Genomic DNA, 24158 nt, shown 5'->3' with positions numbered 1-24158 from the left:
AAAATTGAAATGTGTATTGGAAAGGGAAGATTAAATTTCAGAATTTTGAAAAGCTTCCAAAATTATTTGTACTCAATATATCTTTATCATTATGATGTAACTTGTTCACCAAGTTTATGGTGACAAGCAAGTATGGGAGAAAATAGAGTTCTTTTTGTAAGTTATGTAAGAAAAGAAGGTGGTGTACTTTCTTGATTTTGATAGAATATTGTAGGAGAGTCTTGGAGTGAGGATGTACAAATATCTAACACTACTAAAAAAATACCTTCGGTGACATAATATTTCAACGATCGTTTTTCCATCGTAGTCATATCACATTTTTTACGTACATGTTTTTTTTGTATTTTATTAAGAAACACCTCATCACGGTTCCTAAAAATAATCATGGTCATAGAATTTGGATGACAAACTTCGAATCCCAGCATCAACTTTTTCTATTTTTTTAATAAAAATAAGTGTGTGTGTCCCTTTACATTTATGTTATTTAAAAATGAACGTATAACAACTACGGTTGTTTCATTCAACCGTGGTTATATGTTCCATATTTTACTATGGTTAAAGCTTGCAACCGTTGTGAAATTATTTCCATAAAATTAAAACATAACAGGTACTTCATTTTTCTCATAGCACATAAAAGGTGCCATAGCGAACGAGACGACAACGATAGCAAAATCTTCACCATCTTCATTCATTTATGAAAACAAAAACGTCATCCTCTTTGATTCACGGTACATTACCATTCTATCTCTCTGACGCTTCTGAATGTTTATGTTCTTTGCTAGGGTTATTTATCATTCTCTCTCTCTCTCTCTCTCTCTGTCTCTCTCTCTCTCTCTGATGCTTCTGAATGTTTATGTTCTTTGCTAGGGTTACTGGTTTATTTTTTTAAAAGATAAATAATATTAGGATGTTGTGTGTATTGACATTGTCATGTGTATTGTTTATGTTGCCATGTTCATATTTTATTCAGATTTTGTGAATATGCTTTAGGTTTTGGTGTTGCATATGCATATGCATATAATTATATTAGGATGTTGTGTGCGTAGCATTAGTGTGCCATTCACACTCGTCTTTTGATATAAAATTTAGAATTTATTATGGATCATAGTTGGATGAAACCTGATAGATCAGGTCCAATGTATGAGAAAATAGTTCTTGAATTCCTTGAATTCGTCGAAAAAAAAATCTGTAATGGTATATTTTACTGTCCTTGTGTTGTTTGCGGGAATATCAAAAAATGGTCAAAGAAAGAAATATTAATCATTTATGTTGTGATGGAATATGTCAAAATTATACAACATAGACGTGGCACGGGGAAGTGGATAATAATTGAAATGCGATAACACAAATGGATGAAGACGATGAATATATGGATGATCGATTAGAAGATATGATCCGTGATATTGGAGAATCGTCTTATATGAAAGCCCATATTTATGATACCTTATGTAGAGACAAAGATACACCTTAATATAAGGGGTGCACCAGTTTTACACGGTTGTCTGTGTTGTTAAAAAATTTAATCTAAAGGAAAAAGGTGGGTGGTCGGATAAAAGTTTTACATAATTGTTTGATTTGTTGAAAGAAATACTACCAGAAGATAATAATTTGTTGGATCGTTGTTACGAGGCCAAGATATTGTATCCAATGGATTTGAAGTATGTAAAAATACATGCATGCCCTAACAATTATATATTATACAGGAAAGAGTATGAAAATTTGAATCAATGTCCAGAATACGGTGAGTCGCTCTACAAGTTGAAGAACAACAATGGTGATGACAATGATAGTGTTAGTAAGAAGTGCCCTTATGCTAAAGTGTTATGATACTTTCCAATAATTTCAAGGTTAAAGAGACTTTTTGCTAGTGAGAATTATGCAAAGAATATTAGATAACATGCAGATGAAAGAAAATGAGATGGAAACATTCGCCATGTAGATGATTCTTTGTAATAAAATAAAATTGATTGATTATTTTCAGATTTCGGCCTTGAGCCAAGAAACCTTAGGCTTGGACTTGCCATAGATGGAATGAATCCCTTTGGTAATTTAAGTATTAATCATTCTTCGTGGCCTATTCTTCTCACAATTTATAACTTATCTCCTTGGTTGTGCATGAAGTGCATGTATATAATGTTAAATATGATGATTTCTAGACCAAGACAGATTGGAAGCGACATGGATGTTTATCTAATTCCATTAATTAATTTAAAATGTTTGTAGGATAAATATGTTGACGTTGATGATGCATATTCTGGTGAAAAGTTTAAGATGCATGCAATGTTATTTTGCATAATTAACGACTTTGCATATGGTAATTTGGATGGATATAGTGTCAAAGGACATAAAGTGTGTCCTATATGTGAATCTGATACCTATTTTCACCATCTTGATTTTGGAAAAAATACCATTTACCTTGGACATCAGAAATTTCTAAAACCCAATCATCATTATCGTAGATTGCAAAAGACTTTTAACAGAGAGCATGAGTTTGAAAGTGATCCTAAACTTTTAACTAGCGATGAAGTTTATTAATAACAAGAACATCTTATTGTCGTATTCGCAAATAATAAAGACGGCCCTGTTGAGAGCAATGTTTGATAAAAGAGATTGGTGTTATTTGATCTTCCATATTGGTCTAAACTTGATGTAAGACATTGCCTTGATGTGATGCATGTGGAGAAAAATTTGTGTGATATTTTGATATGAACACTTCTAAACATTCTAGGAAAAACTAAAGATAATAAGAATTCTCATTTAGATATGGTGGAGATAGGTATACGATAATAGTTGGCTCCAAGAGATAGATGAAAAAGATCTTATTTGCCTCCGACATGTCACACTCTATCTAAAAAGGAAAAGAATTTTTTTTTTGCGAGTGTTTGCATAGTATCAAAGTTCCTCAAGGTTACTCTTCAAACATCAAGAAACTTGTATCAGTGAAAGATCTCAAGTTAATTGGCTTAAAATATCATGATTGTCATGTCTTGATGCAACAACTTCAACCAGTGGCTATCTATGGCATCCTTCCAAAAAAATGTAAGAGTAATTATAACCAGATTGTGCTTATTCTTCAATGCTATATCTAATAAATTTCTTGATTTCAAAAAATTAGATGAATTAGAAGAAGAGACTGTAATAATATTGTGTCAATTGGAGAGGTATTTTGCTCCACCATTTTTGACATTATGATCCACTTACTTGTTCATCTAGTCAGAGAAATCAAATTTTATGGTCCATATTATTTAAGATGGATGTATCCTATAGAGATATACATGAAGATATTTAAAGGATATATGAATAATCATCACTGACCGGAAGCTTCAATCGTTGAAAGGCACATCACAAAATAAGCTCTTGTATTTTGTTCAAACTATTTGTCGGAAACATGGTCTATTGGAATTCCAAAGTCTTGTAATGCTGAAAAATTTGAAGGTAGGGGTACTCAAGGTTTAAATGTTAAGTCAATGGATCAGGATGTAATACTTGAAGCACATCTCTATACATTGAATAATCTTAGTGTAGTTGATCCTTACATAGCTACTCACAAAAAAGTTATAAGGAAAAAATATTCCCGGATGAATGAAAAGTGGTTGTTGACACAACATAACAAATAATTAATAATTTAGTTTAATAAGATTATTTCTAATGATGACGGTGCATCTGAGAAAATTAAATGATTGTCGTACACGCCAAAATTTACTGTGTTAACTTGGACGACATACAACATTTCTAAATATTCCTTTTATACAAAAGAAAAAGATGATCGGAGTACAATGCAAAATAATGTGGGTTATGGTTGAGGTCGAAACCATGTATTTATATAGTTTGAAAGATAAGTGTGAGATATTGGATTGAACTCTAGTATGGTCGAAGGGTAGCTTCTTGGTTCGACAATTTGACAGGACCTTAGCATGCCATCAAAGTCTGTTCACATGTTGCATGTCGAATTGGGCATGTTTGTTATGCCTAATTGTTTAAGTTTGCTTGTTCTCTAAGTAAGATTGTGTAATGGCCATTTATGTAAAAGGCCATTAATCTAGTGTGCTACTTTTCTTATAAATAGCATACTAGTCTCTCATCATTGGATAAGGAAAATTCTAATTAGGGTGAGAGAGGTTATTTGCTATTATGTAACACTTGTAATCTTGTTTCAAAGAAAAAGTAAAAAATAGCAGTTCATAATAAATTTCAATGTGTTCTTATTGTTTTCTTCTTTTCTACCCTTGTGAATTTCTTACCGATCAAGAAATCAATTATACTTTGTAATTCCGACATCTTTTTTAAAACAAATTGGTGCGGTGGGCATGGAGAAGATGCCATCTACAAAGTCTGAGATTGAAAAGTTCATCGGAGTGAACAATTTCGATCTATGGCGCTTGAAGATGAAATCTCTACTGGTTCAGCAGGGTTGTTTAGAAGCGTTACGGGAGCCGCATCCATGGACGTTGCGTTAAAGGATAAAGAAAAAATGACTATGGTAGAGAAAGCCCACAACGCCATCTTATTGAGCCTTGGTGATAAGGTTCTTTGAAAGGTTTCGGAGGAGACGACATCGTCGGATTTGAGAGAAACTCGAAAGTTTGTACATGACCAGATCATTGGTCAATCACCTCTACCTGAAGCAAGCTTTTGTATTCATTCAAGATGAGTGAAGACAAAGTTCTGGTTGAGAAGTTAGATATGTTCAACAAGATGATTCTTGATCTTAAAAATATGGATGTAAAAATCGAGGATGAAGATCAAACATTGTTACTGTTGTGTGTTTTAACCAAAACACATGCTCACTTCAAAGAAACTCTCTTGTATGGAAGAAAGTCTCTGACCTTTGAAGAAGTTCAACCAACCTTGTACTATAAGGATATGAACAAACGAAAGGAGCACAAGACATCTTCGACTGGTGAAGGTTTGTCGGTTAAGATGAAATTAACAAAGAGAGATGGCAAGTTCGACAAGAAGAAGGGTAAAAGTTAACAGAAGTCTTATAGTGGTGATGCATTTCGTATTCGATGTTATCACTGTAAGAAGGAGGGTCATACAAGAAAAGTGTGCCCTAAACGCCTGAAAGATCATGGAGGTAAGGATAATGGCAATGCAACCATTATTTAAGATGATTTCGACTCATTTGATGTTCTTGTGGTTTCAAGCGGAGACTCAAGTAAAGAGTGGATTATGGATTTAGGTTGCATTTGGCACATGACTCCAAACAAAGACTTGTTCGAGGAACTATGTGATCAAGATGGTGGATCTGTATTGCTTGGAAACAATAAAGCTTACAAGATTATAAGTGTTGGATCTGTGAGAATCAAGCTCCATGATGAGTCAATAAGGTTGTTGAGTGAAGCCAGGTATATACCTGATTTGAAGAGAAATTTGATTTCTCTTGGTGAATTCGACAAGAAATGATATGTTTTCCAAGGAGAGAAAAGTATTCTAAAAGTCATGAAGGGGTCAAAGGAAGTCTTAAAAGTATTCTAAAACACATGCTCACTTCAAAGAAACTCTTTTGTATGGAAGAGAGTCTCTGACCTTTGAAGAAGTTCAACCAACCTTGTACTATAAGGATATGAACAAACGAAAGGAGCACAGGACATCTTCGACTGGTGAAGGTTTGTTGGTTAAGACGAAATTCACAAAGGGAGATGGCAAGTTCGACAAGAAGAAGGATAAAAGTTAACAGAAGTCTTATAGTGGTGATGCATCTAGTATTTGATGTTATCATTGTAAGAAGGAGGGTCATACAATAAAAGTGTGCCCTAAACGCCTGAAAGATCATGTAGGTAAGGATAATGGCAATGCAACCATTGTTCAAGATGATTTCAACTCATTTTATGTTCTTGTGGTTTCAAGCGAAGACTCAAGTAAAGAGTGGATTATGGATTTAGGTTGCATTTGGCACATGACTCCAAACAAAGACTTGTTCGAGGAACCATGTGATCAAGATGGTGGATCTGTATTGCTTGGAAACAATAAAGCTTGCAAGATTATAAGTGTTGGATCTGTGAGAATCAAGCTCCATGATGAGTCAATAAGGTTGTTAAGTGAAGCCAGGTATGTACCTGATTTGAAGAGAAATTTGACTTCTCTTGGTGAATTCGACAAGAAATGATATGTTTTCTGAGGAGAGAAAAGTATTCTAAAAGTCATGAAGGGGTCGAAGGAAATCTTAAGAGGCGTGAAGAAACAAGGCTTATATACCCTTGAGGTTGAAGTTGCCAGTGGTTCTGCAGATGTTGCATCCATGAAACCGCTGTCAAAGACAAAAATTTGGCACATGAGATTGGGCCATGTCATTGAAAGGGGTCTGGTCGAATTAGGGAAACAAAATCTACTTGGTGGAGATAAAGTCGAAAAGCTAAAGTTTTGTGAATCTTGTGTACTTGGAAAATATTCAAGAGTGAAGTTCAATAAAGGCAAACAAAGAACATATGAATCCTTTAATTACATCCATGTTGATCTTTGAGGGCTTGCAAGGTGTCCATCACATTCAGGAGCAATGTATTTTCTATCCATAGTTGATGATTATTCCAGAAAGTTATGGGTATTCATCCAGAAGACTAAGGATGAAACTTTTGAGAACTTCAAAAGTTGGAAGACTCTTGATGAAAATAAGACTGGCAGGAAGGTCAAGAGGTTGAGAGCCGACAATAGCCTTGAATTTTGCAATGAGGCGTTCAACAATTTTTGTGTAGCCTCAAGTATTGCAAGGCACAAAACTACTACAGGTACTCCCAAAAAAATGGTTTGGCTGAAAGGTTTAATCGAACCATTTTAGAAAGAGTTAGATGCATGTTTCAAAAACAACATATCTGATAAACAAATGTCATTTTACTGCATTAGATATGAAGACACTTGAAGAAATTTGGTTGGGACATCCACCAGATCTCAACAAACTTAGAGTATTTGGTTGTATAACCTATGCTCACATTAGGCAGGACAAGGTCGAACCTAGAGCTCTGAGATGCATGTTCATGGGATACCCTAAAGGAGTCAAAGCTTATAGGCTATGGTTCCTAGATCCAGGTCACAGGAGGTGTATCACCAGTTGAGATGTAGTTTTCAATGAAGATGAGATAGATTTCAAGAAAACTAATGACGTTAGTCGAAGTGGAGAGATATCTAAAGAAGAGATGGAATAAGAAGAGATTATTGTTAAGGTGGAGCATGTCAATGCTAAATTACGTATCCCAAATCAAGTTGGAGAAGAAGCACAAGATGCTGAAGATATTGATGAAGATGAGGAAAATATCGACGACTACCTATTGGCAAGAGATAGGCCGAGAAGAGTCATCAAGTCACCTCAAAGACTTGGGTATGCAGATCTCATAGCTTATACCTCAATATCTGCAAGTGAGGTTCTAGATGAAGAACCTAGAGACTATAAGGAATTTATGAGGAGTTGAAATAAGACTGAATAGATGAAGGCCATGGATGATGAGATGAAGGCCATGGATGATGAGATGAAGTCTTTTCATGATAACCACACTTGGGAATGATTAAGAAACCTGTTGGAGCCAGGTTAGTCAGCTGTAAGTAGATTTTCAAAGTTAAGGAAGGAATCAAAAAGTGGACGTCAAAGAGATACAAGGCAAGATTTATCGTAAGGTTTCTCTCAGAAAGAAGGTGTCGACTTCAATGATGTGTTCTCTCCTGTTGTGAAGCACAAGTCCATTCGAATGTTACTTTCCATAGTGGCACAATTCGACTTAGAACTGGAACAAATGGATGTGAAGACTGCTTCCTTGTATGGAGATCTAGATGAAACAATCCTGATGAGGCAACATGAAGGGTATGCAGAAAAGGGTAAGGAAGATTATGTGTGCAAGATGAATAGATATTTATATGGACTAAAATAATCTCCTCGGAAGTGGAATAGAATATTTGACAAGTTCATGGCAAACATAGGTTTCATTAGAAGTCAGTTCAACCACTGTGTTTACTTCAGATTTCGACCAGGAAGTTCATTTGTTATTTTATTGCTTTATGTGGATGATATTCTCATAGAAAGAAACAATGTCGAGGATGTAATGAAGGTGAAGGTTGAACTCAATAAGGAGTTCTATATGAAGGATCTAGGAGCAGCATCCTGGATTCTTGGGGTTGACATCCAAAGAGACAAAAAGTAGTCAAAATTATGCTTATCTCAAGAGACATACCTACTGAAGATTCTCGATAAGTTTGGTATATCGAATTCAAAGTCTATTGTGACTCCGACAAACCCTTAATTCAAGTTGAGTACAACCCAGTGTCTTAGTACTGAGGTCGAAAGAGCTTTTATGAATAACATCTCATATGCTAACATAGTAGATTCTTTGATGTATGATATGGTTTATATTATACCCGACATAACATATGCAATAAGTCTTGTAAGCATGTACGTGATGAATCCTAGAAAGGCTCATTGGTAAGCTTTGAAGTGGATTATAAGGTACATAAATGGGTCTCTGAACAGAGTCTTGATTTATGATGGAGCATGTGGTGAAAATAATAAAGCAAAAATCGAAGGGTATGTCGACTCTGATTATGCAGGTTGTATGGATTCTAGAAAATCTATTTCTGGATATCTGTTCACTATGTTTGGCACAACAACTAGTTGGAAAGCAACACTTCAGAAGGTTGTTGCCTTATCAACCACTAAAGCGGAATATATCGTCCTCACTAAAGGTATGAAATAAGCATTGTGGCTAGAAGGTTTTTCTAAGGAACTAAAACTTCAAGGTCGAGTTATCTTTGTTAAATGTGATAGTTAAAGTGCTATACATCTGTCAAAGAATTCAGCCTATCTTGAGCGAACCAAACACATCGATGTGAGGTTGTATTTCGTTAGAGGGGTAATCGAGCGTGGAAAAGTCCAAGTGTTGAAGGTTTCGACATATCACAATGTTGCTGACATGATCACCAAGACATTTCTAAGTTGAAAGTTTTTCCACTGTACGCAGTTGATAAAGCTGCATGAAGAAAGCTAGTTTGTTCCCTTGATGTTATAGAGTTTGTTCCAAGGTGGAGATTTGTGAGAGATTGGGTCGAACTCTAGTATGGTCAAAGGGTAGCTTCTTGGTTCAACAATTCAACAGGACCTTAGCATGCTGTTGAAGTATATTCACATGTTATAGTCGAAGTATGCTAGGATTGTTAGCATGTCGAATTGGGCCTGTTTGTTATGCCCAATTGTTTAAGTTAGCTTGTGTAATGGGCATGTGTGTAAAAGCACATTAGTTTAGCATGTTAGTTTTTTTATAAATATCATACTAGTCTCTCATCATTGCATAAGGGAAATCCTAATCAGGGTGATAGAGGTTATTTGCTATTCTGTAACACTTGTAATCTTGTTTCAAAGAGAAAGTAAAGAATAGCAGTTTATAACAAATTTCATTGTGTTCTTATTATTTTCTTATTTTCTACCCTATGGGTTTCTTACCAATCAAGAAACCAATTATACTTTGTAATTCTGGCACCATTTTCACAATAATAATAATCATATTTTGGCAACCACAGTGTTCTATGGTGTCATTGAGGAGATTTTGGAGATTGATTATGTTATTTTCAAAATGACTTTATTTAAATGCAATTAGGTTCCTAATAATAATGGTGTACAAACTAATGAGTTAGGATTCACATGGGTTAACCTTGGCAAGACAACTTATAACATTGAACCATTTATCATGGCTACTCAAGCAAAATAAGTTTTTTATGTGACAGACCCTGCAGACTTATCAAAGGGATGGTCAATTATTCTAAAAGGAAAACACATTCCTCATAGTGATGATGAAAGTTTTGATATTTTTTCCACTCCTTCTTATACAACACAAGTGCCTACTTCATATGAAGAAGTTGATATAGATGATGTACATGTTATTCGTATCGATCATCCATAAGGCATATGGGAAAATTAACAAGTAAGTATATTATATTCTTCATTCATAATTTATTGTATGTTATAATTTCTAATGATGTTATTTTTAACAACTATTATTATTTGAAATTATAGTTGTTTAAAGTCAAGACACCAAGACATAAGACACCAAGACAACAAGATAATACTATTTGATGTAATGATGTGTACATTGTATATTGTTTTGTGTCATTTTGGTTTTGATGTAATATAAATTTTTTGGTTTCTAATGGAATTGTGTCATTGATGTTATACAATTTTTGGTCTAATTCAATTCACAAATGAGTGTATTGTTGTTTTTGGTCTGATATGATTCAGAAATATTCAGGTTAAAAATCTGGGAATACTGTAAAATTGAAAAATAAATACTATAAAAAACAAATCATATCACAATGGTTTTTAATTCAACTGTTGTTATAAGTGGAGCGCTATTCAGAATAATATAACGCAAGAATGTCGTTGTTGGGATTTGAACCCAAGACCTATAAATCATTTTAGAATGATTGTCTTCTTTAACTGTTGTTATAAGTAGTGCACTACATAACTTATAACCACGACCACTCTTCCGTTGTAGAAACCAGCATACATACAATCACACGCTACCAAACATCAGACGTGAAACCGTCATTATATGTGTTTTCCATAGTAGTGTAACATAGTGAAAATCCTTCACGGGATGTGAAAGGACTAGACGTACCCTTAAGATGGGAAGGGGGACTAGTATAAACTCTTATGTCTCTTTTACTTTTCTGCACTTTTATTTTTCAGCATTACTGTTCTAAGTTCATCATTGTAAATCTAGAAAAAGAAAAAGAGAAGAACATCTAAGAAGAAAAATTCATAAACCTAATTCACACACTCTTAGGTTGCACTCTATAGTTACAATTGGCATCATAGAAGATTAAGGTGACTTGCTCATCGATTCGGGTAAATGTGGCTTCTGTAAAACTATTTTTGGAAGATGGTGGCAACGAAAACAAACCTCCATGTTTTGTTGGTGAATATTATGATTTCTGAAAGATTCACATGCAAATGTACTTAGAAATACAAGGAAAAGAGATACGAGGTGATGTTAAAAATGGACCATTCATTCCTACAACAGTTATAAACAATGTAGAGTAAGTAAAGGTGAAAGGCTTATGGAATTAAGATGATAAGAAGAAAGCGATGTTCGATAAGAAGGCAAACAACATACTTGCATCAACATTAGGAATGGGCGAATTCTTCCGAGTATCAAATTGAAAAATAGCTAAATATATTTAGGACACATTGGAGTAACTCATGAAGGCACGATAGAAGTAAAAAGATCCAAACTAAACACTCTCTGATTTTTTAAATGCAGTCTAGTGAAACAATTCTTGATTTGAAAAAGAGATTTACACATTTTAAAAATCACTTAATGGATATTGGAATAAAATTCTCAAATGATGAGTTAAATATCAAAGTCCTTAGATCATTGACAAAATCATGGCAACCAAAGGTAATGGCTATATCGGAGAAGAAAAGTCTTTCCAAAATGTCTTTGACAACTTTGTTCGATAAACTTCAAGAAGATAAGTTAGAACTTGGAAGGCTAGAAAAGCATGAAGAACAAGAAGAAAAAACCAAAAGTATTTCTTTGAGGGTGGAGTCAAAGGAAGCAATGCAAGATGATTATTTAGATCAAGATGAAAATGTTACCCTACTTGTAAAGATGTTTGGAAATTTCCTTCAAAAGTACAAGGTCGTGAGATTTGGTAAGGGGAGGAAATTATTCAAGAAAAAAGAGGCTTCAACATCAAATCAAAATTTCACATGTTTTGAATGTGGAAAGAAAGGTCACATGAAAGTGGATTTCCCTTCTCTTGTAAAGAAAAATAGCTTCAAAGGAAAGAAAGAATCCAAATCAAAGAATGCCTATATTGCATAGGAGGAAACCAAAGTGAGTTCATCTTCCGATTCAGAAAATGAAGAATGTGCAAACTTTGCATTTATGGCCTCACACCATTCAGATGATGAACATGAGGTTAATGATTTTGAAATTAATGATAAACGTTCCTACAATAAATTGTGAAATGCCTTTTGTGAATTACATGAGGAATGTTTGATACTTTCTAGAACTTGTTCAAAACAAAAGAAAATAGTCTTGTCTCTAGAAAAAAAGGCTAATGACACTAAAGTGTCAAGCACATTAATCCAAAATTGTTGAATTAAACCAAGTTATAAAGAAATATGAAAAGGGTCAAACTGGTTTGAAAAATGTGCTACGTAGACAAAGATATTCAAATGATAAATATGGACTTAGTTTCTCCAAATTTGATAAACCAAGTACAAGTAAAACAAATTTTTGTTAATGCTATTATCAATAAATTCAACAATATGGAACCAAAGAAAGTCCATTGTGTAATTCATCCTAAGAGGCCTCATGTCAGAAATAACTTTTATGCCTATAAAGGAATCATGTCTTTAAACCTACATGTTTTTATTGAAATACAAAAGGTTATACCCCTAATGCTTGATATATGAGAAACCAATGTGTTCCTAATGGTGAATATATTTGGGTTAAGAAAGGAACTAATAATCAATGACCCAAAGCACACTGGGTACCTAAAAAAGTTTAAATTGTTTTATAGGTATACTTGAAGACCACTACTAACATTTGGTATCTAGATAGTGGTTTCTCCAAGCACATGACCGGAGACAAGTCGAAATTTTCATCTTTTACTCTAGAATATAAAGGATTTGCGAAATATGTAGACAACAACAAAGGAAAAATTATTAGCATTGGAAAAGTTGCACTCATCTATTTATAACAATTGATGATGTTCTATACATTGAAAGATTGAAGCAAAATCTTCTAAGCATAAGCCAACTTTGTGACAAAGGACTAAAGATCAACTTCAACAAAGAGGAATGCATTATAAAAGATGAAATCACTCATGAAATAAAGATTATGAGAAAAAGAATTAAGAATATATTCATGATATCATTAAAACTTAAGTTTCTTGTGGTAAATAAAAATAATGATGCATGACTTTGGCACAAAAGAATAGCACACATTCACATGGAGAATTTGAATAAACTAGTCATAAATGACTTTTTCATTGGATTAACCAAGATAATATTTATCAATGATAGGTTGGGTGATGCATGTCAAAAGGGTTAGCAAACAAAATTCTCCTTCAAGTCAAAGAATGTGGTGTCCACTACAAGGCCTCTTCAACTAATTCATATGGATTTGTTTGGTCCCTCAAGGACTAGAAGCTTTAGCGATAACTTTTATACCCTAGTTACTGTTGACGACTTTTCTAGATTTACTTGGACTTTATTTTTAGTATAGAAAAGTGATGCATTCAAGCATTCAAAAAGTATGCAAATCTGGTGCAAAATGAGAAATCCATAAAAATCATGTCAATTCGAAGTGACCTTGAAGGGGAATTTCAAAATGCATCATTGGAAGAATTTTGTGATGAACATGGCACACTACGCCAAAAACTGGAATAGACAGCGCACCTTAGAGGGCGCTTTATTACAAAAGCGCACTCTAAAGTGAAGCGAAAAAATAAGGAGCGAACAACTGGAATAGACAGCGCACTTTAGAGGGCGCTTTTGTAATAAAGCGCCCTCTAAGGTGAAGCAAAAAAATAAGGAGGAGATAGAGGGACAACAATACAGGGCGCTTTTTAGAAAGCGCCCTCTAAGGTTACCCTTAGAGGGCGCTTTTAAAAAAACGCTCTATAAGTCCATGTGCATTTTCAGTTTATAAAGCGCTTTTGGAAAGCCTTAGAGAGCGCTTTCATAAGCGCCCTCTTAGGCCCCCTTTAGAGGGCGTTTTTTTTCCACAAGCGTCCTCTAAGGTCCCCTTTAGTAAACATTAAAATTATAACATACTGCGCGTTTTGTTATTTCACTCTCTGTTATTTTCGTTCTTTTTCACGTTAGGGTTCTCACTGCTACGATTTTCGCTACTTCTAAGGCGTTCTCCTTCCACCTCTGTTAGATCTACGACGAAGCTGATCATTTACTAGACATGGGATTTCGCAAAGATATTGAGAAGATATTCGCTGCAATCCCTAAACAACGACAGACACTTATGTTTTCTGCAATAATTCCCGACGAGGTTTGTATTTCTTTCTTTTCACTCCTTTCCTTTTTAGCTGTGATGATTCATGCTTTATAAAAGATATGCGCATTGGGCTTATTCTCGTATGATTGTGAAGGTGCGCCAAGTCTTCCATATTGCTACGAAAAGGGATTTTGAATATATTAATACAGTTCAGGAGGGTAGTAAGGATACACATTCACAGGTAATTGTTTATAATTTCATGATAGTAATAACTTGTTAGATACTTACATGTGTATATGCATATACAACCATCATATAACATATTTTTTGGATCTTTATTTATGGTGCTTTAGATCATTTCAGGTCCGCCAAATGCATTTAGTTGCACCATTAGACAAGCATTTCCCTTTACTCTATGCTATTCTGAAGGAGCACATTGCAGATGATGTTGACTACAAGGTTTGCTTTCTAATCTGCAACCAACTGTATTTTAATTTTTTCTCTGTCCTTTCACTATGAACTGTTTAGATTAGTATTTTGGATTAGTAAACTGTGATTTGACAACAAAGTTTAACTTTTACAATCATGTTTACATGGATTTGGAGGATATGTAATGTAGCTATTGGTTTATCAGGTTCTTGTTTTCTGCACAACCGCTATGGTCACAAGACTTGTTGCTGATCTCCTTGGGGAGTTGAACTTGAATGTGAGAGAAATCCATTCAAGAAAGCCTCAGAGTTATAGAACCAGAGTTTCTGATGAATTCCGGAAGTCAAAGGGTCTCATCTTGGTTACTTCGGATGTATCTGCACGTGGAGTTGATTATCCAGATGTTACTCTTGTTGTACAGGTATATTTGGATCTCCTTCCTTGTTTCACTTGTGACTATATTACCAGCATGCTCGTGTCCATATGAATTTCTGTCATGTTTAACGCATACTCGTAAGGACACTCAATACATACATTTGCTAAAAGTGCAAGCCTTTTTTATTATGATTTGCCAAATTATTTAACGCTTTTATTGATTTCAAATTGTCATGTTTCTTCCATTTCTACAATGAACAGGTTGGTCTACCGGCTGATAGAGAACAATATATACATCGACTAGGTAGAACGGGGCGAAGAGGAAAAGAAGGGTAGGGCATACTGCTACTAGCTCCTTGGGAAGAGTTCTTTTTAGCTACTGCAAAAGATTTACCTATTGGGAAAGCTCCGGTCCCTTCAGTTGATCCTGACACTAAGAAAAAGGTATACTTGGATATACAAGGGAGACAATTATTGATTTTCTTCTAATACTTTAGCTAGTTTTTAGACAAACAGACCAATATGTGGAGCAACGATTAGATACGAGTTTGGCAGGATCGCGGTGTGTCACCATGATTTTGGCAAAAGCTAAATTTTAAAGCTTTAGCAAAATTACAATGCCACCTCGAGTTCATTAAACTCACTGTGATTCCAACGATGCACTTACATTTTAAATTATTAACAGGTGGAAAGGGCTCTATCCAATGTGGAGATGAAAAATAAAGAAGCAGCATATCAGGCATGGCTTGGTTACTACAACTCTAACAAGAAAGTGGGGAAAGATAAGTATAGGTTAGTGGAGCTTGCAAATGAGTTCAGTCGATGCATGGGGCTTGATAGCCCTCCAGCTATTCCTAAGCTTGTCCTTGGCAAGATGGGTCTTAAAAATATCCCTGGTTTACGTTCCAAATAGGTTTCCATTCAATTTCTGATAACAGTCTTGTGAAAGAGAGAAATGTTCTTGAATTGAAATGCCCCCACTTATAGTTTGATTTTAAGACTTGAAACTTCTAAATTTCAACTATCATAGTAATTTTTTCTGTATATTTTGTACTTCTAGATGAATTATCATTTAACAAGTACTGCAAAAACTTCAGTGCCAGATGAATTTGTACTGTAAATCACTGATGCAAACTGTCTAAAATAGATATTCAATCATTAGTTTATGATTTAAAACATATACCTCGAATTGTTTTATATTTTGTGTGTTGAAAAATGATAAGAATATATTTTGATGTTTTTGCTTTGGTCATTCCCATTGTTATTTTATAATATTTTGTGTGTTGAAAAATGATAAGAATATACAGTTTTAGGTGTACTGCTTCAATATACAGGTTGTCTAAAATAAATAAAAAAATATAGCGCTTTTTAAAAAAAAAAATTTAAATAACCACCCACTTTAGAGGGCGCTTTCCAAAATAAGCGCCCTCTAAACCCTTTAAATTTCCACTTTAGAGGGCGCTTTCCAGTAAAAGCGCCCTCTAAACCCTTAAAAGTTTCCACTTTAGAGGGCGCTTTCCAATAAAAGCGCCCTCTAAACCCTTAAAAGTTTCCACTTTAGAGGGCGCTTTCTTTAAAAAGCGCCCTCTAAAGTGGCCCTTAAAGGGCTTAAAGAGCCACTTTAGAGAGCGCTTTCACCAGGAAAAAAAGCGCTGTCTTTACCTATGCCAGCGCCAGATTAGAGGGCGCTTTAAAGCGCTGTTATAGGCCAAAAAAAGCGCCCTCTTTTCCCTTATTTGGCGTAGTGGCATCTCCCACAATTTTTTAGCACCAAGAACTCCTCAACTAAATGGTGTGGTTGAAAGAAAGAACATGTATTTAGAAGAACTTGCAAGGTTAGTACTTAGTGAATAAAATCTACCAAACTATTTTTGGGCAGACGCGGTAAGCATGACTTGTTATGTAAGTAATAATGCTATCATTAGACCTATCTTAAAGAAGACACCATATGAGCTTTACAAGGAAAGAAAACCAAATATTTCACATCTTCGTGTCTATGGGTGCATATACTTTATTATAATATTTTGGTGGCGACTGTTAATTTCGCCACCGAAATTTTATTTTTAAAGGAAAATATCGATAAAACCCTTAAATAATGAAATATGGTCATCGCAATCAAATTCATATTCGGAAGTCGGTTATGCGAGGGGAAGGTATTAGCACCCCACACATCTGCTGTACTCAATGGGAACCTTCTGGTTAATTTTGTGAAAGTGTCTAGTTAAAAAATGTTTGAAGTTCTTCTATTTATTAAAAGACATATTACAAAAAGAAATAAAAAGGGAAAATAGTTTTTGATTAGGATGCTTTACAAGATGTTGAATCTTGCTCCTACGTATTTTCAGGTGTGATGGAAAACTCAGCTACATACTTCTTTGTAGAAAATATTTGTTTGTTGGTTGATTTTAAGAAATAGTGTTTAGGTCGTAGTTGAGCTGTTAAACATTGCTTGTTACTCGCATATTTCGGAGACTGAAGTGTTTGTTTGTATTTCACGTTGGAATGGATAAAATATTATTCATTTAGGAAAAAGTATGTTTTTGATTGCACAAGGGAAAAAATGAGTTTGATTGGTTGAGATTGTTTTTTAGGCGGAAGATGAATAACCGTTTCCAACAAAGGATACACTAAGCCTCTAATACTCGAGGAATATGCGAACGTAAATTTGTCCACTCCCTTTTTAATCTAATTTATTTGTGAAAGACATTTTTGCGAAAGACGAGTAACTGATCCAGACAAAGTATACACTATGCTTTCGATTACTCGAGAAACAGGTGAATGTATATTTATCCACTCCCTTTTTAATCCAAGTTAATTAAAGGTATTTTTTAATGGAAGACGAATAATCAATTCTGATAAAATGTATGTTAAGACTTCGATTATTCGAGGAACAAGTGAATGTACATTCACCAATTCTTTTTTAATCCAAGTTTATTGTGGAAAATTAAAATAAATTAATTATATTTGAAAATAAAAACTAATGTTTGATTTTTTTTAGAATTAACTAATTATGATTTAATTTGATATTTTTTATATGATGCAATAAAATAAAATAGCCAAAAAATACAAATAATTAAAAAAAATAAAACTCAAAATAAGTAAAAATAAAGGGGGTGCAGAAGTAGAGAGTAGGATTTCAATTCGAATTTACACTAGACACAAGCAGCAAGCCTAATTAAACAAAAAGAAACAAAAAAAAGGTAGGTGCAATCGTGACCATCTGATTAAGATCATAATGGCTAGGATCTGATCAAAGGGTCAATCAAATCCAAAGCAATCTGAGCCACTTAATGGTGATCAAGTGGTCAAAGTCTAATTGTTATGGCGGGGACTCACACACAAGATCCTTTTTTTAATTAAATCCAAAGACCAATGATACACTGACACGTGGCACATTTTTATTTAAAATAAAACAAATAAACAATTAAAAGAAAAGGAAAAAACAAATCTATGTACATTATCCTCTTCTTCGACCTCTCACCATCATTTTTTCCTTTCTTCAATCAAAATAACAATAACTCTTGTATTTCTTTGATTTGTATTTTGGGTATAATAATAATATAACCATTAATCAGTCGAAAAGTTAATGGCATTTGTTTATAATAGTGATCAAAATTTAAGATCACTGTTTTGCTTATAATAATAATAATAATAATCGGAAGAAGTACTTTTTATAAGATAGAAAGTGTATTAAAATTTATAAAAAATATTTTAAAAAATGTTATAAAGAAAATGAAGTCAATTTAGTTCTTAAACTATCACTTTCTTATCAATTTATTAAATTATTTAAATTAACTAAAAGGTTTTTAAACTATTATTTATCCAATTATTCAATCATTCAAAGAGACTAAATAGTTGAATGAAATAATAATTTAGAAACTTTTTAATTAATTTTTATATTCAAGGAGTTTAATTGATATAATAGTAATAATTTAGAGAATAACTTTACTGATTATTCATTATTAAATTTAATTTATAGGTGATGCAAAAATTCTTATAACTCACCTTCACATTTTATATAAGTCAATTTTAGTTCTTTCAACTTCAAATATTATCAAATTGATTTCCATGAAGACTTATTTTTTCTTGAATTTAATTGAGACGTTGGATGTTACAAAGAGTTTGTTTTTTATTTTAATCATCTATAAAGTAATACAAATATATGATGGTGATGAATTGACAGGGTACAATTTTTTACTTTACCGTACATATTAATTAATCGCTTTTTACTTTCGTAAAACCTTTATAAACTGCATTTTTATTTTTTCAAACTTAATAATTTTTAAAAATGTAATATCTTTAAAATGAAGTTTTTAAAAATATATATGAGGGGTATGAAAACAAGTAATGGGGGTATGGAAAATAAATTTGATTGAAACATGGGCTTTTGTGTAATGGTTATGGTACAGAGAAATGGCCCAATAGAGAAAATCAGAAACAAGCTACAGTAGAATTATTTTTGCACCAAACAAATAAAATAGAGGTGAGTAACGAGTTGAGTTGACGAACGAGTTGCGAAGGAAGAAGAAGAAGCAGAAGAAGATGAGCGAAACAAGGCCAGTTCCTCGGAGAGAGAGTCCATGGGGGATAACAGGAGAGAATCACCCTGAACCTAAAGCTCATCGATGCAATGATCGCGTTGAAGATGTTATCCAGGTTTTCATTCCTAATCATTATTCCACTCAATTCGCTTTCAATTGAAATTTTCTTGTGTATATCATTACTAGGACCGTGTTGTAGATCTTAATTTTTTTGCTGAATTTTCTGGAAATTAATCTTAGTGTTTGAGGCTTAGGAAAATTGGAATCGATGACCTAGCTTTTACAGTTGCATAGAGTAACAATGAAAAGCTATTACTGATTTATTATCATGACACATTTTTAATCGAAGCTCCATAATACTATAATTTTCATCTTTTTTTGGGGTTAATGCACACTGTATTGATATTTGATATTCCTTAAGATGTTACTACATTAGAAAAAACATTCATATGAAATGAGATGTATTTTTTAACAAAGCTAAATAGTTAGGCAATTGCTAAGGCAAGGAAGTGTTCACATGTGATATAAGGTGTAGTGAACTGCTCAAAATTTCGAGATGGCTGATATCGGGGCCTTAAGTAGAAGTCTTTGTAGTCCATGTATTTAATTTATAGTTGTGACAGTGACTTGATCGGTCTTGACTCAATAAACACCACCAATGGGATCATGTCTCAATTGTGAGGACGAGTAATTCCGTGAGTTTCTAGTTCTGTGGAGCAGCGCTGATTTTTGTTAAGTTTTGAAGATTGGCAAGCATCAGTCTCATGGCATGATAGAAACCATCGAATAAATAAACCTGAAATCGAATCCTTTAGTTACTGGAGAAAGTAACTACACACGTATATGGAGAGGAACATGAGATCAATGTTATTAAAAGCGGAGTGCAGAAAACAGCGTCACCTGAAATCCGCTATTCATTAATTACCGCCATAACCAATATATCAAATGCGTCGTCGCTATATTGCTAATAGCAGAGACGACATATCGTATCGGCTCTCCTATCAGCCACCCCAAATTCCGATACATATTTAGGAGACCGTAGCGGATTAGACTTGTAGTGAAGTAACTAGAAGTAAAGATCCCGTGCAAGAGTGCGGAATGATGGGAAAATGGCAGAATACTAAGGTGTAAAATTCCGTCACATGTCATTCGCGCTATATTTTTTCTTAAAATAGATAGATTAGATACATGGTTTGAGGTCTGTTGTCATTTCAGATTGTTCTCTATACTTTATCATGCTTCCAAATTTATTTAACATAGGATTTAAAAGTAAACTTGGTGTTTTTACTTCAAGTCCTAAAGGTTTTGAAATGTGCAGGCTTGCTTTGAGGGAAACCCATTCAAGACTGTTCCAGGACCATTCAAGCTCTTCTGGCAGTGCATGCGTTCTAAACCTGGGTGAGATTACTCTAGCTTGCAATTTTATCTACTCTTAGAAATATCATTGTTTATGAGCTATGCCACTGAATTTTGGTTGTGGAATAAAACAGCAGTTAACTAAAAGAGAGCTATCATTATCAAGATAGCATGCATTAACAATGTCATAACATGTTAAAATTTGGATACTGCTTGGGATGCTTATGTACACTGAAATTGGCTATTCTATTTTTAGTTTTTCACTTGTATTTGCATACCATGTCTTGGCGTTTCCCATACAAGTTTTCCATTTACTTATTGTATCATATGTTTCATTGGGCTGCTTGTGAATTTTGTTGCTATTGCAGCGAGGAACCAACTGAGCCATTTACCTATTTGGATTTGGATCCTCCAAAGAGAGAGACCGTAAAGCTTGAGTAGTGCCTCTTTTGCAAACGCCTTTAGAACAGCGTTGGCATGGTCATTTTGTGGTTTCAACCTTTCTTTCCATGTTGTGGATAGGTTATGCAAAGATTATATATCTAGTTAATTGTCTTTGTTGCTTACTTCAATTTGCAAATTAGACATCCTTTGTATTTGTTCCACACTTGATGTACCAGCCCAATAAAAAGTGCCAGAGCTTTGTTTTTGAATTACATGATAGTTTGTTATAATTACTTGTCTGATGATATAAATTCCACCAGTTTATGTTGGCTCAGTAAGTTTATGGATTTCATTTTTATTTGTGGAAAATTCTAAGTCTTATTAAATCCTTGCGCAGACTCGAAATGAGTAATTGGTTCTCCCACAATTGCACGTCTGCTGAGATGAATTTGAAACTTTATTAACATTGATGTTGAAGGGATTATTCATGCATTACATCTCCTAATCATGCATTTCTTCAGCTGTTCCATTGCATCCTAATCCACCTTTTCTATGTTTTTTTTAGTGCAACTACTTTTTACCATATCTTTTATTGCTTTTTTCTTTTTCTTTAGGGACTTATGAGTGCATTAAGTTGATTCCATATCTTTTATTGCTTTTTTCTTTTTCTTTAGGGACTTATGAGTGCATTAAGTTGATTCCATACCATAACACACTTGCATGCAATCCTATTGTTCTGGGCTGGCCATAAAGTCTAATAAGTGAGCCCAGTAGTGAAATAAGCAGTTATCGCATGAAGAGTATGCAACCTCTTTTCCATCCACGTCGCAGAGTATCATTGAGGATACCATACCAATTTTTTAGGATCTATCCAACGGTTGATTGCATCCCATGCACATGCATTTACTAACCGTCTTCCTTATTTAAATAAGAAAACATGTCACTCTTCAAGTATCAAAATTATTTCCATTCAAATTCCACTTTCACACTCTTACTGACTTGAGTATTGGAGTGCTAACCTTGCAGGTCAGTCCTCACTTCACTGCATCTGAAGCCATGAGCCACCATAATTCATTGTGAATTCATCCTCTCCGATCATCACATAATTCCAAAGCATAATACATATTATTAGCATTTTTCATATATCCCTCATGCTTTTGTCCCTATTCTGGTAATCTCCTGGCATTCTGCCATTGTGCTTTGGTATGTTTATGTTGTGTTTCTTAGCTTCACTGAATATTACTCCTTGCCATTATAAGGATCTAGTGTCATTTTTTATGTTACTTGATGTTAGTTGGTTCTTTTAATGTTTGTAGTTTGGGTGGTATGATTAAGAAACTTAAAGTTAAGGAGCTTATTGTGTATGATTAAGAAACTTAAAGTTAAGGAGCTTATTGTTTTCAAATCCTTATATTTCTTGGTTGTCTAGAAGACTAAGTTAAGTGTTCTTTCGACCTCTCTTGTCCATTCTTTATGGAGTAACTTGTTTTGTGAATGAAGTTTTTCCCTGTTACTTGGGAGTAGTGAGAGACTTCAATCTATCTGGTGTAGTACTAAGCAGTATTCACTTTTCTCCTTCTTTAAACCTAGGTACCTTAATGTCTATCTGTTGTGAGGAGCCTATAGATCTAGATCTGTGTGTTTTGTTTTGAATATTTATTCCAAGTGTATTTTGTCTGATAAGAAGGTTATGTGGGATGACATGGTAGCTAGGAAAACTACTATTGGGGTGTGATGTGGTGTATGTTGGGTGATTTCAATTCTGTTTATGTCCTTGGTGAGAGAGTGAGAGGCGTTGGTTCCTTTAGTTTCGCGGGAAGAGGAGATAGTACCGCCTTCAGCAATTTCACTGGCCATATGGAGTTGGTAGACCTCCAACTTTTAAGTAGGAAGTTTACTTGGTTTTAGCTCAATAAGACAATTGCTAATAGGTTGAATAAGATTCTTGTGTTCGATAATTGGTATATGGGGGTTGACTTTCTAGTGGGTTTTGCCTAGAGATGTCTCATATCATTGTTCAATCATTCTTAGGTATTCGAAATAATTATGAGATTTTAAACCTTTTAAATTTAATAATCACTGACTTGATCATGGTGACTTTGTTGAGTTAGTTATTTTTAATTGGAGTAGTTACATTTCCTATGATTGGAAAGCTTTAGTCTTAAAAGAAAAGCTCAAAGCTCTTAAAAGAGTGTTGAAAGTTTGGAAAAAATGTCTTTGGGAATCTTAACTCCCATATTGACCTTTAAGAGAGGGGTAAACTCTCTTTAATATAAAGCAAATTTAGGGGTTATGTCTGCAATTGAGGTCGTTGGTAGATCTTGAGACATTGTGAACCTCTGGTCTTACATAAGATTAGAGACTCCCAAAGGTTTCAAAGGTCTAAAGCCAAGTGACTTAAATAAGGGGATGTCAATTCTAGTTTCTTTCATGACTGTTTGAAGAGAAGGAGTATGAGTAACATAATTCAAGCCCAAATGGTGGGTGAGAGTTTGGTGGAGGGAGAGGGTTGCCGAGATTCATCAAGAGGTGGTTAATTTCTTCTCTAATCAATTTAAGACATGCCAATTGTAACCGCACAAAACCAGGCACTTTAACTAGTTAAACCATGAACTAGACATTTCTCCAAACCAATCAACAAGTTTTTCGTATGAATGTGATACCAATCAACAATGGTTCTTCATATGAACTAGGATCCACCATTCTAGACTCGGGACAAGTTTTTCATCCACCCTTATAGACTCGTAAATCACATCTTTCACAACAACGACACAAATGATGTATGACATACAATTCATGCAACAATAAGAACATGTTTATGATCCCCCTTCGAACCATAAAAAATATGCAACATAGCAACAACGTAGTCCCCCCTTCAAAACTACCACCACAATAAACAACGATTATGTAATCTCCACATAATTAATCATCAACCATCATAACAATTCATCTTGAATCAATCACACATTCACATTATTGCACCTATATAAAACATTATCTTCATATCATTAATTCACATCCAGCTATCTAAAAAATTATTGGAGAGAAGTGTTACGCATTAGTTTTCCAACGCTTCGAACCACGCCTCAAACGGAGTCGCGAAACTCAAGTTACGCTCGAAACAACTCACTTGGTG

At 34.2% G+C, this 24158-nt stretch overlaps 1 protein-coding gene and 1 pseudogene across 2 annotated transcripts; both read left to right on the top strand.

The window, feature by feature from the left end:
* The first annotated feature begins 11291 nt into the window (after positions 1–11291).
* Positions 11292–15654, top strand: LOC127082259 (DEAD-box ATP-dependent RNA helicase 31-like; annotated as a pseudogene).
* Positions 15655–19104: 3450 nt separating this feature from the next.
* LOC127086748 (uncharacterized) lies at positions 19105–22433 on the top strand. Of its 2 annotated transcripts, none has more exons than XM_051027545.1 (3): positions 19105–19397; positions 20601–20680; positions 21007–21294. In XM_051027545.1, the coding sequence occupies exons 1-3, from the start codon at positions 19284–19286 to the stop codon at positions 21077–21079; spliced, it is 267 nt and encodes an 88-aa protein (XP_050883502.1). In that variant the 5' UTR covers positions 19105–19283; the 3' UTR covers positions 21080–21294. The 2 variants fall into 2 exon arrangements, with proteins under 2 accessions (XP_050883502.1, XP_050883503.1); XM_051027546.1 differs by lacking the exon at positions 21007–21294 and adding an exon at positions 22049–22433 and having other exon boundaries at positions 19185–19397.
* The last annotated feature ends 1725 nt before the right edge of the window (positions 22434–24158 follow it).

The sequence above is a fragment of the Lathyrus oleraceus genome, chromosome 5, assembly GCF_024323335.1.
Source record: "Lathyrus oleraceus cultivar Zhongwan6 chromosome 5, CAAS_Psat_ZW6_1.0, whole genome shotgun sequence".
In the NCBI taxonomy this organism is placed as follows: domain Eukaryota; kingdom Viridiplantae; phylum Streptophyta; class Magnoliopsida; order Fabales; family Fabaceae; genus Lathyrus; species Lathyrus oleraceus.
The sequence above is the reverse complement of the archived record's forward strand: the minus strand, read 5'-3'. Positions and strand labels throughout refer to the sequence as shown.

Excerpts from the sequence above, each read along its gene's own strand:
- LOC127086748 (XM_051027545.1), top strand. The coding sequence starts at position 19,284 with ATGAGCGAAACAAGGCCAGTTCCTCGGAGAGAGAGTCCATGGGGGATA. Across the intron at positions 19,398-20,600 it reads GCGTTGAAGATGTTATCCAG|GCTTGCTTTGAGGGAAACCC; the intron begins GTTTTCATTCCT and ends TGAAATGTGCAG. Across the intron at positions 20,681-21,006 it reads TGCATGCGTTCTAAACCTGG|CGAGGAACCAACTGAGCCAT; the intron begins GTGAGATTACTC and ends TTGCTATTGCAG.